The 17,833-nt window shown below is 43.7% G+C and overlaps 1 protein-coding gene across 5 annotated transcripts in view; it reads left to right on the top strand.

Moving 5' to 3' along the window:
• NEDD4 (NEDD4 E3 ubiquitin protein ligase) overlaps positions 1-17,833 on the top strand; it is a 175,650-nt gene that overhangs the window by 69,686 nt on the left and 88,131 nt on the right. For all 5 annotated transcript variants that reach the window (XM_077263792.1, XM_077263791.1, XM_077263795.1 and 2 more), the window contains exons 4-5: positions 1,750-1,788; positions 7,156-7,209. In XM_077263792.1, coding sequence (XP_077119907.1) covers positions 1,750-1,788; positions 7,156-7,209 — 93 coding nt within the window. The remainder of the gene's footprint in view (positions 1-1,749; positions 1,789-7,155; positions 7,210-17,833) is intronic.

Here is a 17,833-nt window from a genome sequence, read left to right as displayed (position 1 = left end):
TGCTCGCCCAGGCTGCCAGCAGAGGCAGCTTGTGCTTTTGCAGAATGGGTAAAGCACACTGACCAAGGCTGGTCAGCTCCAGCGATCCGCAAGCTGTAAAGCATGGTGCATGCTCATGCCATGCTCTCCTTACCTATGTTACCGCCAGGCTGGGACGGCAGAGTGGATGGCAACCTAGCCAAAAAGCAGTAATCTATGAAGTTAAAAATCTATCCGTTCTTGAGTAGTAAAGATTTTTTAACTAGGGATAAACCGCAAAGTTACTTGGTTTTACATACTTAGCAATTTTACACACTTCTGAACTTGAGACATCTTTTGTAATAGAACGATTTGAGAACTTCCCGGACTCTGAATGCTCTGCTTGCACACAAAACCCCCCAAGGTGTTCAGCTTTGGAAACAGGACTATGCTTTCTATTGAAGCTGTACCCTGGTCTCTGCGTGCACACCTGTAGCCTGAGCTGCTCACTTCACTTCTTGGGGAAAGGGTGGGTTTGAGTGACGGGGGGGGGGGGGGCTTTACCAAGACACACCACCGATCTGCCTGCAATTAAATAGGCACTCAAGTAAGGAATAAAAAAAAGATAAAGGTTTGGTTTCTCAGTTTGAGAAATACTGACCTAAAGTAGACTTATGGTACGTGCTATTTATTGCCTATTGTATGCTATGATGATCTGGTTTAAGATCATAAAATTAGTTTCCAAACGATTTGTATGGCCATGTAGCCATTATTTACTGAGTGACTGACGGCTCACCGGCTGTGCAATCAAACCAGTGATTTGTCAGTCGGGCAGAAGATGGCTCTAGAGCATTATTTTCCAAACTCCAGTCCTCACGGCTCCCAACAGGTCATGTTTTCAGGATTTCCATGGTGCTACACAAGTGGGAGAACTCCTGATACTTCCATCACCTGTGCATTACTAAGTAAATCCTGAAAACCTGACCTGTTGGGGTTCGGGAGGATTGGAGTTTGGGAAACGCTGCTCTAGAGGAAGAATTAATCCAGGGAGGCGGAGTCTTGGGAAATGCTTGGACACACCCAGAGCACATGACTTAAAACAACAGTTTTTGAGACAACAGAAGCAGATTAAGTTCAGGTGTGGATGATATAATCTTTCAGTGAGCAACATGAATGTTTAAACATTTTAAGGAACTGATCACGCTGACAAATTACCTTTATATTTAGGGCTTTCAAATAGTTTTGTTCTCATTAAAAAAAAAAAAACAACCCAAAAAACAACTTTTCTCCTGCTGGGTAAGCACGTTGTGGCCAAGTGCGCTCATACTGTTTCTGGAATGAATGACATATCTATTTGAATATCGCATTGCTGTGTCGTGGCCTCCCACCTCCTCCAGCTTCCATCTAGTATTTTCTACAGACTACAGACCTAACTTTTAGGCTATGTGCACACGTTGCGGATTCCATGCAGATTTTGTGCGGATTTCCCCTGCCTTTTTACACCTGCGGATTCCTATTATGGAATTGGTGTAATCCGCACAAAGAATTGACATGCTGCAGAAAATAAACTGCAGCGTTTCCACGCGGTATTTTCCGCACCATGGGCACAGCGGATTTGGTTTTCCATAGGTTTACATGGTACTGTAAACCGGATGGAAAACTGCTGCGGATCCACAGGGCCAAATCCGCAACGTGTGCACATACCCTTAGCATTGTACAGTGCTTACCGTACGTGTAATTTTTTTTTTACCTGACCTTTTCATGATGTTCCATTAATTCTGTGTGTTTCAGAGCCTTAATCCAAAATGGAACGAGGAAATGTTGCTCAGAGTAAGTATCTCAGTTGCTTTTAAAACCTTCAAAACATTTTTTATTTTCTTTATTGTTGCTTTATTACCAAATGTGACTGGATGGAAAAAGCTGTGCCGCCTCAATCATCTAGGACTGGCTGGACTCTCCCCCTCAAGTGCTCATTCATGTTACAGGGCGTAAGATGGTTCGTCCTGTGAGTGCCCCCATAGGAGCACGGCCTGTACCCCCTTTGGTACATGTACTTGCCTCCGTTTGAGAGCATGGGATATAAATGACTCATAACCGAGACCTTTTAAGCAGATTCTTATACCAGGTGCAGAATATTCTTTGGCCTAAAGGTCACGGTGTGAGATGGACTTGGAGTAACACATAGAAATCCTGGAAGTTGGGCTCTGCTTACATTTTCCGAATGCCACACTCCTCTAAGTACATTCTGGAGTCCTCTCAGTCAGAAACAGATTGCTACATAGGATGTGACGTTGCTGTGTTACAAGATCCAATTATAATGATGGTATTGTGTAACCTGCATCTGCACAGTGAGAAGCAGAGGGAAACCATCAGGCGGTTCATGCTGCCCAAACCGTGGGCAGCGTCAGTCGCAGCCTGGGTGCATGTGTGCAGCCAGGTATATTATTCTATGAAACACTTCAGCGCTTCAGAGGAAATATACCGTATTTTGCGGATTATAAGACACACACCAAATTTGGAGGAGAAAAATAGGAATAATTTATTTTTTAATAAAATGGTAGTGCTTCTAATCCATGCGTCTTATTGCTTACCGGCTGTGGTGACTGCGGTGAAGCAGGAGTGGGGTGATGCTGCAGGCTGGGATGAGGGGGTGTTCGGATGTGCTCGCTGCCGGTGGTGCGGGGGCTCTGCCGACATTTTGTGAAAGCCCAGAGCCCCCCGCACTTACATGGTTTACTATGCGATGTACCTCGGGAAAATGGCTGCCGGGGGCGGTGCATGCACAGATGGAGATCTCTGCACCAAGTTCTTGGGGGATGAGATCTCAACGCATGCTTCGGCTTGAGACATAACTGTACCGGCATGCTGTTTAGCACAGTTTTTTGTTTGTTTTTTTTAATTGATTTTTTATGACATGATGTTTTACTTGTATAAAAGCTGTTTACCTACAAAATCAAAGTGGATCATATCACAATTCAAGCTGCATACTGAGCACATCTCTTATCACTGACGAGGCTGGTGCATTTTTTTAAATTCACATGAAAAAATACTGTATAAGATGAGCATTTTAGGAGCTCCGCTTTAGCTCATTTTCTTATCAATTTCCCTTTTGGAAAGCATAAAGTGAAATCACATTGGGCGCAGTCTGCACTCTCGTAGCCGGATATTGTGTACATGTCTCTACCTATATAACTGTGTTACTTCATAGTATTTGTTCCTCTTTATGGAACATTACACGTTATTTGGCTCCTTTCTTCTGCCATATAGGTCTGGATTGTTGGGTTTTTTTTTTTTTTTTTAACCCCACTGCTGTATTTATACCCACTATTGGGTTCAAAGACTTGCAACTAGAATACTACAAGGGATGGAAGGCCTCTCATATGAGCAGAGTTTGGAAAAGTTGGGCTTGTTTACGGGTGGAGGAAAGGCAATTCTGACAATAGGAAAGGGTTCTTTACACTTAGCAGTCAGACTGTGGAATGCCGACCACAAAAGGTAGTAATGGCAGACGCTATAACAGCGTTTTAAAAAGGGTTGGATGATTTCCTAGTTAGTAACATTGCAGGTTATAGTTAAATTAGTGACGAAATGTACAATTGGTGGCAAGAGGTTGAACTTGATGGACCTAGGTCTTTTTTTTTTTTTTTCAACCTATTTTCCTATATAATTGTATGGCATTTCCTCTATTGATGTATTTGCAGCAATGAAGGTCCAGGGCTACAAGATGTGTGTGTGTGTGTGTGTGTGCCTGAGAAAGATGTACTATTCACACACACACACACACACACACACACACACACACACACACACACACACACACACACACACACACGCACACGCACATATACCCCCATGAACTTGACTTGTCCATCAATCTCCTCCAATAGATGCTTTCTGATGTGAAGTGTGTTTCATATGAAGGAGGCAAATATATAAATACATCCTCCATCCTGGTGTATATGTCCCTCATCCTTTCCCCATCCTGGTATATATGTCTCCCGTTCTGCTGCTGTTCTTTAATGTATAGAAGAAAATAGATCATTATACTCACCAGGGGAGTACATAGAAGCCATGGGGCTACATAGAAGTATAATGCACCCCCCATAATCCTCCATATAGTATAGTGCATCGCATAGTTCTCCATATAATGTACTTCACTGCTCATAGTCACCCATGTAGTATAATGCACATCGCATAATCTTCCATAAAGTATAATGCACAACCCATAGCCATCCATAGTAGTATATTGCACCCCATAGTCATCCACATTAGTATAATGCACCTCCATAGTCATCCACAGTAGTATAATGCACCTCCATAGCCATCCACAGTAGTATAATGCACCACCATAGCCATCCACAGTAGTATAATGCACCCCCATAGCCATCCACAGTAGTATAATGCACCCCCATAGCCATCCATAGTAGTATAATGCACCCCCATAGTCATCCATAGTAGTATATTGCACCCCATAGTCATCCACAGTAGTATAATGCACCCCTATAGTCATCCGTAGTAGTAGAATGCACCCCTATAGTCATCCGTAGTAGTAGAATGCACCCCCATAGTCATCCACAGTAGTATAATGCACCCCCATAGCCATCCACAGTAGTATAATGCACCCCCATAGCCATCCATAGTAGTATAATGCACCCCCATAGTCATCCATAGTAGTATAATGCACCCTCCGTCATCCACAGTAGTATAATGCACCCCCATAGTCATCCATAGTAGTATAATGCACCTCCAGAGCCATCCATAGTAGTATAATGCACCCCCATAGCCATCCATAGTAGTATAATGCACCTCCATAGCCATCCATAGTAGTATAATGCACCCCCATAGTCATCCATAGTAGTATAATGCACCCCCATAGTCATCCATAGTAGTATAATGCACCCCCATAGTCATCCATAGTAGTATAATGCACCTCCATAGCCATCCATAGTAGTATAATGCACACCCATAGCCATCCACAGTAGTATAATGCACCCCCATAGTCATCCACAGTAGTATAATGCACCCCATAGTCATCCACAGTAGTATAATGCACCCCCATAGTCATCCATAGTAGTATAATGCACACTCAGTCATCCACAGTAGTATAATGCACCCCCATAGTCATCCACAGTAGTATAATGCACCCCCATAGTCATCCACAGTAGTATAATGCACCCCCATAGTCATCCATAGTAGTATAATGCACCCCCATAGTCATCCATAGTAGTATAATGCAACCCCATAGTCATCCACAGTAGTATAATGCACCCCCATAGTCATCCACAGTAGTATAATGCACCTCCATAGTCATCCACAGTAGTATAATGCACCCCCATAGCCATCCACAGTAGTATAATGCACCTCCATAGCCATCCATAGTAGTATAATGCACCCCCATAGTCATCCATAGTAGTATATTGCACCCCATAGTCATCCACAGTAGTATAATGCACCCTCAGTCATCCACAGTAGTAGAATGCACCCCCATAGTCATCCACAGTAGTATAATGCACCCCCATAGCCATCCACAGTAGTATAATGCACCCCCATAGCCATCCATAGTAGTATAATGCACCCCCATAGGCATCCATAGTAGTATAATGCACCCCCATAGTCATCCACAGTAGTATAATGCACCTCCATAGCCATCCATAGTAGTATAATGCACCCCCATAGCCATCCACAGTAGTATAATGCACCCCCATAGTCATCCACAGTAGTATAATGCACCCCCATAGTCATCCACAGTAGTATAATGCACCTCCATAGCCATCCACAGTAGTATAATGCACCTCCATAGCCATCCACAGTAGTATAATGCACCACAATTTAAAAAAATAAAAAATGTAAATGCCGTTCCTTCATTCTCGACCTCCGCTGCATTCACTGTATATGGGACTAGTGGAGAGAGCAGAGCACAGCGCTGTTCCTGACGTTATAGAGTGAGCTCTGCAGAGCCCAGATCCCTGTGATTCCCAGCCTGGGACCGCACCCCATTACTATAAGTGATACACGCATTATAGACCACGGCAGAGGCAGTATACGGTATCTCGCAGCTCAGTCTATTTTAACATGACAAAAACTAACAGATATGCCAGCTATTTATCAAAAAGGCTTCTGAGGAATGATATGAAAGACACTTTTTATTATCGGCACTTGGTTTTATGCTTTAGGCCAAGAGTGTTTAACATTCTGGAAACAGTATTTGTTACATTTTGAAGTCTTTAGGACCCGCAGGTTCATGTATAGCATGTCATCCTTTCCTAGGGGGGGGTGTGTGTATATGTATATATGTATGTCTATATGTGTATGGCTACACACACACCCACCCCTAGGAAAGGATGACATGCTATACATGAACCTGCGGGTCCTAAAGACTTCAAAATGTAACAAATACTGTTTCCAGAATGTTAAACACTCTTGGCCTAAAGCATAAAACCAAGTGCCGATAATAAAAAGTGTCTTTCATATCATTCCTCAGAAGCCTTTTTGATAAATAGCTGGCATATCTGTTAGTTTTTGTCATGTTAAAATAGACTGAGCTGCGAGATACCGTATACTGCCTCTGCCGTGGTCTATAATGTGTGTATCACTTATAGTAATGGGGTGCAGTCCCAGGCTGGGAATCACAGGGATCTGGGCTCTGCAGAGCTTGCTCTAGAACGTCAGGAACAGCGCTGTGCTCTGCTTTCTCCACTAGTCCCATATACAGTGAATGCAGCGGAGGTTGAGTATGAGCACATCTGCTCCTCTCCATACAGGGCAATGCAGGGTTAAGGTGCTTGTGATCACTGGGTGCCCTAGCCAGCAAATCAATCAGTTGTCATCTACTCTATGGATAGGAGATAACTTACTATCTTGGTAATAATCATTTAAAAGGACCCTAAAAAGGGTTCTCCACATAAATAATTGTGCTGGCGGAAATGTTAATGTGACATTTTATACTATTTAGCCATTACAGTATCTCCTACCTGGGAAGCACAAGTTCATGCGACCTCCATGATAGACCATTCACCAATGGCATAACGACCGCTGCAACCGGGCCGGAGCCCCCCAACACCAGCAAAAGCTGCAGCTGTATATGCGTCCTTGGGCTCCCATACAGATGAAGTGTATTGCACTGCGTGGGTCCGCACCACATTGCACGCTGCGGCCAATCATATATACTACATCTAATTCCTCTGTATTCCTTGACAGGTGTTTCCAAAGAAGCACAGACTCCTCTTTGAAGTATTCGATGAAAACCGTTTGGTAAGTTTCTTCATTGTATTGATAACTGCTTTAATTAAGTGGAGTTTTACAGAAATCCATGACATTGCCTTAAAGGGGATTTAGAATTGTATTTTTTTTTATACCCCTAACTAATAGCATGTGTTCTTTTAATGCTGATTAAATCCTTTTTTCTTTTTTTTTCTATAGTTCTTTTGAGAAATTCTGCTTTAAAATTTTATTTTAATGAGTTGCACAGACACTCTGATCTTCCAGCATTCCTGCCCTCCTCCCTGTTTTTCTTTTTGGTCCCTGACTAACAAGTAGCCCTTGCTGCAGTGATCTGCCTCGATTTAAAAATGGTGCAAATATTGTGTGACCGTTATTTCCAGACATCTGGTGCATAGATAGATGGATATCACACAGTTTACCTAAGTTTGCGTTTTAAAGGGAATCTGTCACCCCCAAAATTGGCTTATAAACTAAGGCCACCAGCATCAGGGGCTAATCTACAGCATTCTGTAATGCTGTAGATAAGCCCCCGATGTATCCTGAAAGATGAGAAATAAAGGTTATATTATACTCACCCAGCGGCGTTCCTGCTGCGGTCCGGTCCGATGGGTGTCGCGGTCCAGTCCGGGGCCTCCCATCTTCTTACGATGACGTCCTCGTCTTGTCTTCTTGCCGCGGCTCTGGCGCAGGCGTACTGTGTCTGCCCTGTTGAGGGCAGAGCTAAGTACTGCAGTGCGCAGGCGCCGGGAAAGGTCAGAGAGGCCTTTCAGATGATGTGCCTAATTTAGGAAACCTTCCATTCGGAACAGCAGAGTCAGCCGCTGTGGCTACACAAAAGGCACGTGAAATTTACAATCCACCGATGCCAGCTCTGAAATCAACCAGGTGCGCCAGGTTCCTCGGCTGGTGGTACTTTCTAATTTATTGCACACTGGGTGTTATTACTTCTTGTTGTTTTTTTTATTATTTATTTATTTATTTTGTTGTGAATTTTGCTGATGGGAACTACACATCTAAAGTTGATTGTGAACAGGATCTGCTCAGGTATCTAATCGCATGAAGCCAAAGCGTCTGTCGGGTCATTCCATTGTTTTCAGTATCTAAATTCTCTATTTTGGTTAGACACCACTGTTCTACAGTAACTGGGTATTAAAGGGGATTATAGCTAGGGGATTAAGGGTACCGTCACACATTGAAATTTCCATCGCTACGACGTTACGATTCGTGACGTTCTAGCGATATCGTTACGATATCGCTGTGTCTGACACGCTACTGCGATCAGACACCCTGCTGAGAATCGTACGTCGTAGCAGATCGTTTGGAACTTTCTTTCGTCGCTTGATCACCCGCTGACATCGCTGGATCGTTGTGTGTGACAGCGATCCAGCGATGTGTTCGCTTGTAACCAGGGTAAACATCGGGTAACTAAGCGCAGGGCCGCGCTTAGTAACCCGATGTTTACCCTGGTTACAAGCGTAAACGTAAAAAAACAAACCGTACATACTCACCCGTCGGTGTCCTTCAGGTCCCTTGCCGTCTGCTTCCTGCTCTGAGTGCAGCCGTACAGTGAGAGCAGAGCGCAGCACCGCTGTGATCTGCTCTCACTTTCCGGCCGGCACTCAGAGCAGGAAGCAGACGGCAAGGGACCTGAAGGACACCGACGGGTGAGTATGTACGGTTTGTTTTTTTACGTTTACGCTTGTAACCAGGGTAAACATCGGGTTACTAAGCGCGGCCCTGCGCTTAGTTACCCGATGTTTACCCTGGTTACAAGCGAACACATCGCTGGATCGCTGTCACACACAACGATCCAGCGATGTCAGCGGGAGATCCAGCGACGAAAGAAAGTTCCAAACGATCTGCTACGACGTACGATTCTCAGCAGGGTGTCTGATCGCAGTAGCGTGTCAGACACTGCGATATCGTAACGATATCGCTAGAACGTCACGAATCGGAACGTCGTAGCGATGGAAATTTCAATGTGTGACGGTACCCTAAAAGGCCAGATCTTCTCTCCTACTGGCCTGAACGGCATACAAAATACTGTGCCTTTTGGCAAATAGAAGCACTCAAATATATAGTGGATTCCCAGTTAGGAGTCCATTGTATTCATAAAGGGTATGCTGCCTGTCTCACCTTGACCTCTTCACAGCGATTGATGGCTACAGTAGACAGTAGGTGTGACCTCTTCCCCCATGAACAGTGAGCACTGGACTAAGACAGTGTCCAGGTGACAGATCTGCTTCAAAAAACATTCTGAGCAGCTGCCCTTCTTTTCTAATAGGATATACAGATTTTTTGCTTCCCTATTTCCAAACCTAGTAAACCATGCACAAACTGTGATGTGAGAAACGCAGGAGCTTCAGATAGATTGGTACTGTGCTCTCTTTGGCTGCAAGACTTGAAAAGCAAAAAGATTAGTTCTCTCTGGAGTCTGCTCCATGCACTATTGTTACTGGCTGTACACAAATTTACTTAGTAAACTGTGAACAAATGCTGCTCTGTGTCAGTGTGTGGCACCCACAAGTGTCTTGGTGCTTGGCCATTACTCTGATGAGTTTATGAAAGTGCAATAGGTTAGAGACTGCATTTCATTTTATATTAAAATACTAAAAATGACGAATACGTACTAAAGCCCAGAGCAGATGTCCACGCTGGGCCGTCCAGTATACCCACCACATCCCAGAGCAGATGTCCATGCTGGGCCGTCCAGTATACCTATTAAATCCCAGAACGAGTGTCCGCATTGGGCTTTATACCTACTAAATTGCAGAATGGGTGTCCGCGCTGGGCCGTCCAGTATACCTACCAAATCCCAGAACGGGTGTCCGCGCTGGGCCGTCCAGTATACCTACCAAATCCCAGAATGGGTGTCCGCATTGGGCCATCCAGTATACCTACTAAATCCCAGTATGGGTGTCCGCGCTGGGCCGTCCAGTATACCTATTAAATCCCAGAACGGGTGTCCACATTGGGCTGTCCAGTATACCTACTAAATCCCAGTATGGGTGTCCGCGCTGGGCCATCCAGTATACCTACTAACTCCCAGAACGAGTGTCTGCCCTGGGCCGTCCAGTATACGTACTAAATCCCAGAACGAGTGTCTGCCCTGGGCCGTCCAGTATACCTACTAAATCCCAGAACGAGTGTCTGCCCTGGGCCGTCCAGTATACCTACTAAATCCCAGAACGAGTGTCTGCCCTGGGCCGTCCAGTATACGTACTAAATCCCAGAACGAGTGTCTGCCCTGGGCCGTCCAGTATACGTACTAAATCCCAGAACGAGTGTCTGCCCTGGGCCGTCCAGTATACCTACTAAATCCCAGTATGGGTGTCTGCCCTGGGCCGTCCAGTATACCTACTAACTCCCAGAACGAGTGTCTGCCCTGGGCCGTCCAGTATACGTACTAAATCCCAGAACGAGTGTCTGCCCTGGGCCGTCCAGTATACCTACTAAATCCCAGAACGAGTGTCTGCCCTGGGCCGTCCAGTATACCTACTAACTCCCAGAACGGGTGTCCATGCTGCATCAATCAGAAAAGTAGCAAAGTGTAGGAATTTTGGATCACATCATATTGTTTTTTGTGACCTGTGGTTGTGTGAGACAAATGTCTCTGAGCCCCTTAACATGTTGCAGTAAATGAGTTGTTGTCACGGGGTTACTGCGACAGTGTGGAGCCAGAAGGCTGCGGTGTCTGATTGCTCCTACTCCGGCGCTAAGAAGCACTTCTCCTTTGTTTTAATGGTGTTTATTCCTTTTGGCAGAACAGGGGTTCATCGGCCGTGTTGGAATACTCTGAACTCTCAGCTGAGCGCAGTCAGCCACTCCCTTCCCCATTGACATGGATCTGCATCAGAACCCAGATTATAGAGCTAGCATTTGCTTCATGGCTTCAGGAGGAAGAGGTGTTCATATGAGAAGGATTTGGAGGAGTTATCTGTGACTGTTGCATGGTTTGTAAGTGTAGGAATTCCCTTCCCTTCTCTACTTTTGTTTATTCCCCACCCTCCACTCCCAGGTGCGTTCCTTTTATTTGTTAGTGAATATTTTGTATGCCTGGAGTTTTCAGTTAACCTTTGTTTGTGTAGTCTTGTTTGTTGGGTTGGTGTACTGCGCTGCACAGTAGCGCCCCTCTTCCCTGGGTAGAGGAAGAGAACAGATGGAGGGCTAACTCAGGAGATAAGGTAAGGGTGGCGGCTCCGGCATCTTCACCTTCAGAAGTATTCCGGGGAGTAGGGCAGGCTAGGGGAAGGAGCCCCTGGTCCCGGGTCAGCCGACAACTGTGTTATAAAGTTGTGTTATGTATATAACAGTCATAAAGGTTGTAAGAATGACAACAAGACAAATACATGTAAAGTCTTGTGTCAATGGTGTATGTAGAAAATTAAAAATAAGCAGCTTAGGCTACCCATAGACCAAGATTTTCTCCTGATACAATGAGTTATTCAGTTGTTTGAAAACTGAAATGTCTACATATCTGCCAACTAATCATTCTCTGGATTTTCTGCATTTGTGCAGCTCATTTATCTCTGATTTTGACATTTGTCAGATTTCTTCCATTACATCATCTAGATGTAGAGTTATGGATTATATCTGTACAATATGGGACAGCTGCTTTAAAGCCGAATACACACTGGTTTAATGTCCTCTGAAACTTGGCAATTCAGTATGTGACCGGCCAGCCATCTAATGATAAGGAAGAAAAGGATTGGGGATTTTACATTCCAAAACCTCATCCTTTTGTTCCTTTGAACAGAAGCCTCTACCAGGTGTCTGACTTGTTACACTAAGCAATATTTTACATTTACTTTTAAAGGGAACCTGTCCCCAGGTTTGGCTGATATGAGATACGGCCATCACCTTTCAGGGCTGATATACAGTATTCTATAATGCTGTACATCTGCCCCCAACCCGACCTGTAAGAAGATAAAGATCTTTTAATATACTCACCTGTGAAGTGGTCTGGTCCGAGGGGTGTCGCTCTTCTTCGTCCGGAACCTCCCATCTTCTTATGATCTCTGGCCTCCTTTTTGCTTTGTGTGGATGACGTTACCTTGCATCATCCCCACAGTCTTCCCAGTATTGCGGCTCCGGCGCAGGCGTACTTATCTGCCTGCAGGCCATGGGAAAGGTCAATGAGCCTCTGCACCTGCGCCCTGCAGTACTTTCCTCTGCACTAGTGAGGGCACAGAAGTACGCCTGCGCAGGAGCTCGTTGTCGCCCCGCAGGTGAGTATGATAAGTTATTTTTCTTCTCTTGTAGGTCAGGTTGGGGGCAGATATATAGCATTATAGAATGCTATATATCAGCCCTGAAAGATGGTGGCCGTATCTCAAATCTGTCAAACCTGGTGACAGGATTGGTCTTTGCCTTTGCCAGGGCATCAGATATTTTGGATACATCAATGGTGGTCTACTTAGAGTAACCATCATTTTAATTTGTCTCCTAAATCAATCGTTGCTATGGATACAATTTCATGGATCTTTTATGGATCTAGATAGAATCTCATCAGTGGCCGCTCTCGTCTCCTATCTCTGTGATGGGAAAGTCTTCACTGAATACAGGTTTTACCCCATAATTAAGAATTTTGACAACTGATCAATTCTGGCAGAGAAAGAAGCAAATCTCTCTGATAAGATCTTACAAAGTTGCTTATTTTCACATTTACTATTGATTTATAAAATAAAAATGACTATTACTCCTTTCTCTTGTTTTCTTATTTGTCTTCCTTGTCTCGCAGTTTTATGATTGACAAGTGCTGGCTTATCAGAAGTGCATTAGGGTACCGTCACACAGTGCCATTTTCATCGCTACGACGTCACGAATCGTGCCGTCGTATCGATGAAAATGGCACTGTGTGACGGTACCCTTACTGTTAAGCTTTAACACCCCAATCTTGGCGCAGCCTAATTCAGAGACCGAAATCCTAATTCCTGTGGTGTCACTTACTGGGCTGCTTGCTGTAGTTTTGATTATCTCCTTCTGATAAAACAGTGACTTTATCACTAGAGGACTAGTAAATCTGCTGCTATGTAGTTCTCCATATTCATGAGCTCTGTATAATACCAGCTCCAATTACTGGCAGCCTTCTGTGTACACTGTGCATAGGCAGAAAGCTGTCAATTAGTGGTGTAGGTGGGGTTATACACAGCTCAGGATTCAGAGAGCTGAAAGATCTGCAAAAACAGCCCAGTAAGTGATCCATTGCTGGAATCGGGGTCTCTGCCCCTACATCGTGCTGCTCTCATATTACATAGCAAAAACCTGCTGACAGATTCCATATACTATTTATATATTTAATTTATGGCACTATTCCATCTAAAAATGGTTTGGGTTGGTAATGTGTACATCTTGGCTGAGGAGCAGTAGCTGACAATGGCGCACCTCTCGGCTCAGGGTCACTGCCATTCTAGAGCTCACATTTATGTGAATTCACCAGCGAGAACTGCTGATTCACTGTAAAATGTGGACCATAAAAAAAGGTTTTATTTTTGACTCCCTCCTTTAACGGTCCAAATCCTTAGTTTTTTTTTCTTCTAGTGATTATGATATAGTTCTTATGAGTGGCGACACACTTCAAATTATGTTTTATATAATCCGGTTTATATGCATTGCATCTAGACTATTGGTATTTAAAATACTTGGGTAATGGTCTAAAGAGGGAGAGAGAGCTAGTACACCTGCCACAGTGTGGTCCTTAATGATCAGGAGCTCAGTCTTCTGATCCCACTGCTGATTGCACAATGTAGACAGGAAAACCCAATACTTAGATCATCAGTGAGAGAACGAGCCGAACTACAGCAGATAGAACAGTGGATTTTATCAGAACTACAGCACATTGGTGGAATCCGGGTCTCTGCCCCTACATCATGCTGCTCTCCAATGGGGCAGAAAAAACCTGGTGACAGATTCACTTTAAAGCCAGTTCACATAAGGAGATCTTCTTTAATTGCATGTAATGTATAAACACTTGTAAATTCCCATTCACATGCTGCAGTAGTATTGCACTGTGATTTCAGCTGATTTAGCTCTTTTTTCCTCTGGTTTCAGCCCTTTGTAACGTTTCCATCGTTAGAATCGCTTGTAGTTGACTCCTTTTCAGATCCATTTGCACTTTTCTGTTTAATGTATCTATCTTTGATTACCTCACTGTCACACTTTTTAATTCAATTAAATGTCATGTGAATTTTGAAATAGAGAAATAAATTCTAGTCATTAATGTGATTACATTGTGGAAATAAGCGATACCCTCGTCTCACCACTAGATGGCACCTGTGCTTTGTTTATGAAAGAACAAGTGTGTGCAGCCAGTGCATTGGTCTCATGTCCATTTTTTATTACCTTTTACAAACACCTTATACTGTTATTTAACCCTTCTCGCTTTACATCATGAGGAACATAGCTTAAAATCCCGTGAATTTGTGCACAACTCTTAGGTTTGGCAAGACCTGGGGAATTATCATGTACATCATAATAACACACGATATGATCCGTCATTGAGTACCTATACAGTCTGAACATGTGGCGGTCGCAAACGGATTTGCACACCTTTATTTACCAAAAAAAGTAACTGCAGTGTGCGTATATATGTGTATAGAGAGAGAGAGTGTGTGTATATATATATAATAGGTGTGTGTGTATGTATGTATGGTTTTGGTTCCTTTAAAAACAGGGTGGCACATGTTAAGGAGCTGAAACTCCTAAACCCTTCCCCTTCATCCAATTTTAATGTGGATACCCTCAAATGAAAGCTGAAAGTCTGAACTTCAACTGCATCTGAATTGTTTTGTTTAAAACTCATTGTGGTTATGTCCATAACCAAAATTAAAAAACTGTTGTCTGTCCAAATATATATATATATATATATATATATATATATATATATATATATATATATATATATATATATATATATATATATATATATATATATATAATTTTTTATTTTTTTTTTAATTACAGTTCTAATAAATGGTCATAATTGCCAAGCACTACTTGTAGCAATTTTACTTAAAAAAATAAATTTTATTATTTTATTTTTTTTACCATTGCTGAAATGGGATATGACATTACTGTCTGGCCATTAGTTTACCAGTCACTGAAGCAATAATATAATAATATGTGGAAATCCTCCTGCAGGAAAGTAATTCGTTTTTCCTATTTATTATATGGTCCTATGAATTGTTGGTTTTCCCTTTTAATCTACAGTCCACCGCTGCGTCATAATGTCTGACCATGTGCGTGTACAACATGTTACCAGCCTGGTGTGAATAAGCACTAGGTAGATGACCCTCGTGCCCCCGCCGTCTAATTACAGAATATTTAGGGTAAGAAGTTTTTCTTTCTGTTCCTAAAACCTGAAATTGAAATGAATCCCAGTGGTTTCCTGCAGAGCCGAATCTTCAATAGTTTCCTAGTATGGAGAGTTTTTAGTAATTCAATCCTAACTTTGATACTCAATTATGTAGAACTCCGTTCCCTGCAGCTTCCTGTAACTCTATATGTATGGGTAAAAATATTAGAGCCTGTGCGCGGCAGAGGAAAGTTTAGGCAGATTGATTCAGCCAGGAGGACTATAAGCAAGGAAGCACAGCGAGCCTTCATATGGCGGAGCAGTGTTGTTTTGGGGAGGGCTCTTTCATGCATATTGGAGAAGGTATTATTAAATGAAGCTTGGCAGCGTCCCAGCCAGTGTGCAGCAGGAGAGCAGGGCTTAAATGTCGCTAGAGAGCTAGTGCCTGCTAAGTGAAGGCAGTCGGAGCCCAAGCAAGCCAAGACGATCCAGAAAGCGTGGAGTCAGGAATGGTCTGTTTGTTTCATGACGTGCGCTGCTCGACCCTGTGGCTCATCATTTTCCTGTGTTTGGCTGGGACACATGAGGCAGTTTTGTGGCTTTTGCTGCAGAGTGACCCCAGCGATCTACATGTTTTTCTGCTGCTTCTGGTCTGCTCGGGGAGTGAGAGAGATCTGCACATCTGAATTAGTAATATGGTCAGAAGGAACAAATGGCCCGTCGGTTAAGACTACATTTTGCCACCAGAAGAAGTAACACTGATCCGTTGCCGGACAGCTCCGGAGATGGTCTGGACAGCAATATTCACATGTGCTTCCAAAGAGTCTCCCATTCTTCTGCGCCAAGTGTGATACAGATGAGACTGTCTCCTCGGCAAACCGTACAACCGTCCTCTTCACCTGAAACCGGACAGTCCTGTCAAGGTAATTCTGCTTCCCCGTCTAGCAAAAAAAGCACCTCACTGCAGATTTCTTTACAGCCCAGCCGGAATGGTAGATGTCATCAGTCTGGCAATTCAGTCCTTGCTAACGAAGACGTTTCATTCGTCAGTGATTACAAGGATGGGATTAATTCTAGTTCTAGCATGAGCAGGAATTATAGCTGTCACCCGGTCGTAAATGACAGCAGTTTCCCAAATGCCACCTTGGCTAAGAACGGCAGTTCATGTAGTATTGCTGCAAGCGACAATGGCTCGTTCAGTAGTAACAGCAGTGACTATGGGTCATGTACGAGTACGACGAGCGACACTGGCTCATGTTCCAATAGTGTCTTAAGTGACAATAGTAGCGGCACGCTTTCTCTAGGTGACACCAACTACATTAACAATGTTCTCGCTAGCAATGCAACCTACGCGAATGCTGAAGCGAATCCTTCCAAACGAAATAATGTTCGCCAGGTTTATTCAAGGTGTAAAAGTACATTTCCTTTTGACCAAGATGAAATGGACAAAGAAGTGATTATGGGCAATATACCATCAAGAAGAAAGACCAGGCTTCCTCTGAGACGTTGTTCTTCTCTGGTTATTTTCCCTCGGAGTCCCTCTGAAACGCCACCAACATCTCCAACTACTTTGAGCCCCCCAATAAACAAAGGCCCTTACCAGACATCCTATCAATTCATGCTTTGTTCTAATGAGCTTGCACAGAAGGAGGATCAGACCTCATCCAAGGGATTTCTTTCAACGGCAGTCAATGGTGTCCGGCTTTCCAAAAATAATTGCACTATTGGTGAAGTTAGAGACATTAAACCACTTTACTTGAATGACTCTTTGCAAGAGGCCCATCCGTCAGATGGTCTTCAGAACCCGGATACCACAGAGGATGGATTCTCTAGTATCTCACATCAGGTTTCTCACCAGAGACCGTTGTCAGCAGGCAGTGGAGGCAGCCATGTGAAGTCACGTAGACTTCATGAATCGAAGCCCTGCGTCGGAGCCCAATCACATCGGCACATCCGACTATCGCGCAGCACCTCTGCGTGTTCTACAAATAAAATATCGGAATGTCAAATTAGTATTAATGGAGACCAGGGTAGCAAAGTTATTCCCAACAGGAAGTCGAGCCAGCTTTTCCAAAGAAGTATATCTGAAGGACCTCCCAACAAACTTAACGCTACTAGTCTTAAGTACAATTGCCCCAAATTAGGGTCATCCCATTTGCACATACAGTTTGCACCTGGAAGTGAAAGTAGGATTTGTAGCTTTAAGAGACAATCCATAAGAAACCCCTCCACTGGTGTGACTGTCAAACCCTCTGTGAAACCCCTCAAGGTGAGTTCCTTTTTTTTTTGGCAAGGTTAACTAGCAAGCCAGTTGGCATACCGCAGATTATCATTTTTTACTAATGTTCTGTTTATAATTTG

Source organism: Ranitomeya variabilis, chromosome 5 (genome assembly GCF_051348905.1).
Source record: "Ranitomeya variabilis isolate aRanVar5 chromosome 5, aRanVar5.hap1, whole genome shotgun sequence".
NCBI lineage: Eukaryota > Metazoa > Chordata > Amphibia > Anura > Dendrobatidae > Ranitomeya > Ranitomeya variabilis.
Note: the sequence above shows the minus strand (reverse complement) of the source record. Positions and strands in the feature narration are given on the sequence as shown.